We start from the raw sequence: 3,454 nt of genomic DNA on the forward strand, positions 1-3,454 counted from the left end.
TTATCTGATTCAGAGTATTTCAAGTATTTTCTAGTAAAGGTTCTCTATAATCCCAGGTTTCTGGTCTGTTCGGGTTTGTTGGGTTTTTAGTGGGGGTGGGAAGGAGAGGGGTTGATGTGAATTTTATTAGATAGGTCAGGAAGCAATGGAGATGTTACACTAGCTAAGAGCCTGCACAGGCAGCTGCCTCCACAGGGGAAGGAGCTGGAAACAAGCAGGGAATTGGGCTAGAAATGATGATCTAGATCACCTGTCTCCAGAACAGCAAATCTGACCACATCAGTATTTACACACCCTCATCGCACCCTCCTCTGTTACAATCACACAAAAGCTCTTGGTGTTGCAAAGGCAACTTGGAACACTTCAGAAATGCTGATTAAAAGCACTGCTCTGCACACATGAGGTGTGGCCTCACATCCTAGGGACTCACACACACGTAAGCAGGGCGAAGCTCAGCTAAAAGTCCAAACCTGTGATAAATCCAACTTCCACTAAAAGAAACTAAGCAAAACTCCTTGGAAATCAGCAGCAGTCACTAACAGAAGTCTATTAACAATTGTGCCTAACCACAACTAGTTGTCCTTTCACTAGGGAAGGTCAAAAGGGCCAAAGCCAAGCTTTTTTCCCATTTAAGCCTCTACAGAAACAGCACTGCTACTGTTCCAGCTCCAACTTAGATGCCACAGCATGTCGAATAACCTCAGAAGCGCTGCTGCCAAGCAGGACATTTCATTACCCACAATTACATTATCTACTGTACTTCACCAGATAAGCTTCTGAGCATGTACTCTGGCATTCAATTAATTTTTGTCAAGTTAATATGTCACATTTGCATGGAACCTGATGTTCTGAAGCAATTTTACATGCTGCGGTAGCCTAACTAATACTGCCATCCTCTGGCAGAAGGAGAGAAAACCCACTAATCCAAAAGGAAAATTCCCACATGCCATTTTCAATAAAGGTTGCTTGCATGAATTATCAAGGCTCCTTCTAAATTAAGAGGTTAAGCATATTTTGACATCTAAGTGCAGCATAATCACTTCCACATGATATTTAACATGATCCATGAACTCAGTCGTTTCGTCTTATGTAAACTTCCCATCAAGTTCAGAGAAGAAATAAGAGAAGCTACTGGAATTCCTCATATAAAATGCATAAATGCAGGGGAAAAATACTGAAGATTCTTTTTCTAAATGATACTCCTCAATAAGGAACATCTGCCAGTCAGTATTATCTAACAGAGTAAGAAAAAAGAACAGCACTGTCCAATGTGAGACCAAACTCTTGAGTAAAGAAAACTCAGGGTAATTGCAGGGTAATCAGAGGAACCTGGATTTAAAGAGCCACCCTCAGGAGGTTCTAATTCATTTTCATTTCTTAGACAGATTCCCTTTAAAATGTAATGCAATAGAGCAACATACCTTGGATTTTGCTTCTCAGGTATTTCAGAAGCTCCTGGGTGCCTTTCTTCAAAATAAACAAACAAAGTCAGTGAGCCTTTGCCAGGCAGTCTGTTCTGACAGTGCAGGAATGACAATCCCACAGCACTGGTGACTAAAACCCACCTAATACTTCCCACAGAAAACCCCTCTTCACAGCAGCTTTGAACGTGCTTATTTACCAGTTTGGTTCCGTACTCCAGCCTGACCTCAGGCTCCACAGTTTTAGCTCTGTACCTGAAACAGATAGGCACTTCCAAGAGCACGGAAAAATGCTCCGAACATAGTCTTCCCTTTGAAAGGGCCTAGCACAATTGTGCTTTGGAGCAGACATGTAAAACTTGTCAGTGAAGGTGACTGTTCAGTGCTCTGGTACCTTTTTAGGTCCAGAACGATAAATGGTGGGAAAACACTGCAGCTGACACCATTTGCATGGATTTTTAACAGCTCAGTCCTCCAAAAGTTTGACTTTCAATCCTCCCATAACACCTTCTACCGGTCAAACACAGTTACTGTGCTTGCTGCACAAGCTACAGTAATTAAGCATAATCTCATCTAGCCCATTTGGTTTAGGACAAAGTTAGGTTTTCCTTATGATTTTACATGCTTTAAACACGTAGACTGAAGTGCTGAATATGAATTAACATGTCTCATTCTAGCTGACATCTGTATTACACACAGTAAGAGACTGGTTGATCTGAATGGAGAGGGGATAAAGAAAATGTGGAAGCTGGGAAGGAAGGAACTCTCACCTGGTATCTGGTGAGATGACAGAAACAGAAGACAACAGACTGAGAAAGAGAGGCCTGAGGAGACTGGGAGTGACTGCAGGCACGTGCTGAGCAAGTCAATGGAAGCCAGTATAAAAGAAACAGGAAACTTTTAAGGAAAAGGTGAAGGTCAAAGGGGAAGCTAAGTAACAGCCACGTGGCTTGCATGGAGAGAAGAGCAGGTAAGGGAGAGCTCAACAGCCAGGCAATGGTATGTTATGCAAAAAGGAGGACTAGGATTTAACAGAAACTGACTGGAAATTCACCAAGAAACAAGAATGAGTTTGGAACTAGAATGAGAGGCGTGAGAAACGGGAAAGATGAGACGGAGCAGGGATGGACAACAGAAGAATCGGTGCGTGCCAGACTGTACTTACCCCCAGGCCCCACCAATGCATAATCTCAGCATTTCCCTGCTTCTAAGAAGTGCCTGGGGAACCCCACAAACTTTAGCAACTACTCCTCTAAATCAAGTGTGAAAAATCTGGACAACCGTATAAAATTGCAGTTAGATGAATTTAGTGTTGGTAATGGATCAAGACAGTGTAAGTATAAAATATTGTGATGGAATCCTTGTACCTCTAGTTGCTACAAATCTGAAACATACACAAGAAGTTACACAAATCTGTGCTCCTACATTTGAAAGACAGCAAACCCTCAGAAGCCAGGGAATACCAGAAGTCAAGTAACCAGGAAATCTAACTCCTTTGCAGGTACATTTTAAGCCAACTTTGAACTGTGGAATCATGTACGACTTCACCCACTGAAGCCCTGCTCACTAATTTAGTGCATACAGAGCTCAGTAACTAAGAGACACGTTTTCTCTCTTTTGACAGATACTACAAAATTCCCTTTCAACAGTCTTCAGTGTTGCTTATTTTTAGAGAATCCCAGAGCTTTGTAAGCTTTTAACACTGACAAAACCACAGAAACATATATACCACCTATGAGAAAAGGGGTTTGCTGGGGCAAAAAATAAGAGGGAATTCTACAGCAGCACCAGTGCCCATGCTCCAGCCTCCCTCCTGCCCTATGTACTTGTCTACTCACACCTTCGCACTGCTGGTTACCTACACAAAGAACAGAGGTCTGAGGTGCAGGTTATCCTAAACCAAAGGTAGTACATCAGATTGTCATTGCCCAAAACGCATCTGCTACCAAATGTGCTCTGGAAATTGAATCCTAGAGCCTTAAATCAGGCAAGTAGGAGATGAAGAACAGAAATCCACACTCCTCTAGGGAAAG

At 42.5% G+C, this 3,454-nt stretch overlaps 1 protein-coding gene across 1 annotated transcript in view; it reads right to left on the reverse strand.

Moving 5' to 3' along the window:
• LRRC40 (leucine rich repeat containing 40) overlaps positions 1-3,454 on the reverse strand; it is a gene marked incomplete at its 5' end in the record, with an annotated part of 15,563 nt that overhangs the window by 6,777 nt on the left and 5,332 nt on the right. The window contains one exon of the mRNA XM_010015808.1: positions 1,422-1,467. Within this exon, the coding sequence (XP_010014110.1) occupies positions 1,422-1,467 (46 nt within the window). The remainder of the gene's footprint in view (positions 1-1,421; positions 1,468-3,454) is intronic.

Source organism: Nestor notabilis, unplaced genomic scaffold (assembly GCF_000696875.1).
Source record: "Nestor notabilis isolate BGI_N333 unplaced genomic scaffold, ASM69687v1 scaffold596, whole genome shotgun sequence".
In the NCBI taxonomy this organism is placed as follows: Eukaryota; Metazoa; Chordata; class Aves; order Psittaciformes; family Psittacidae; genus Nestor; species Nestor notabilis.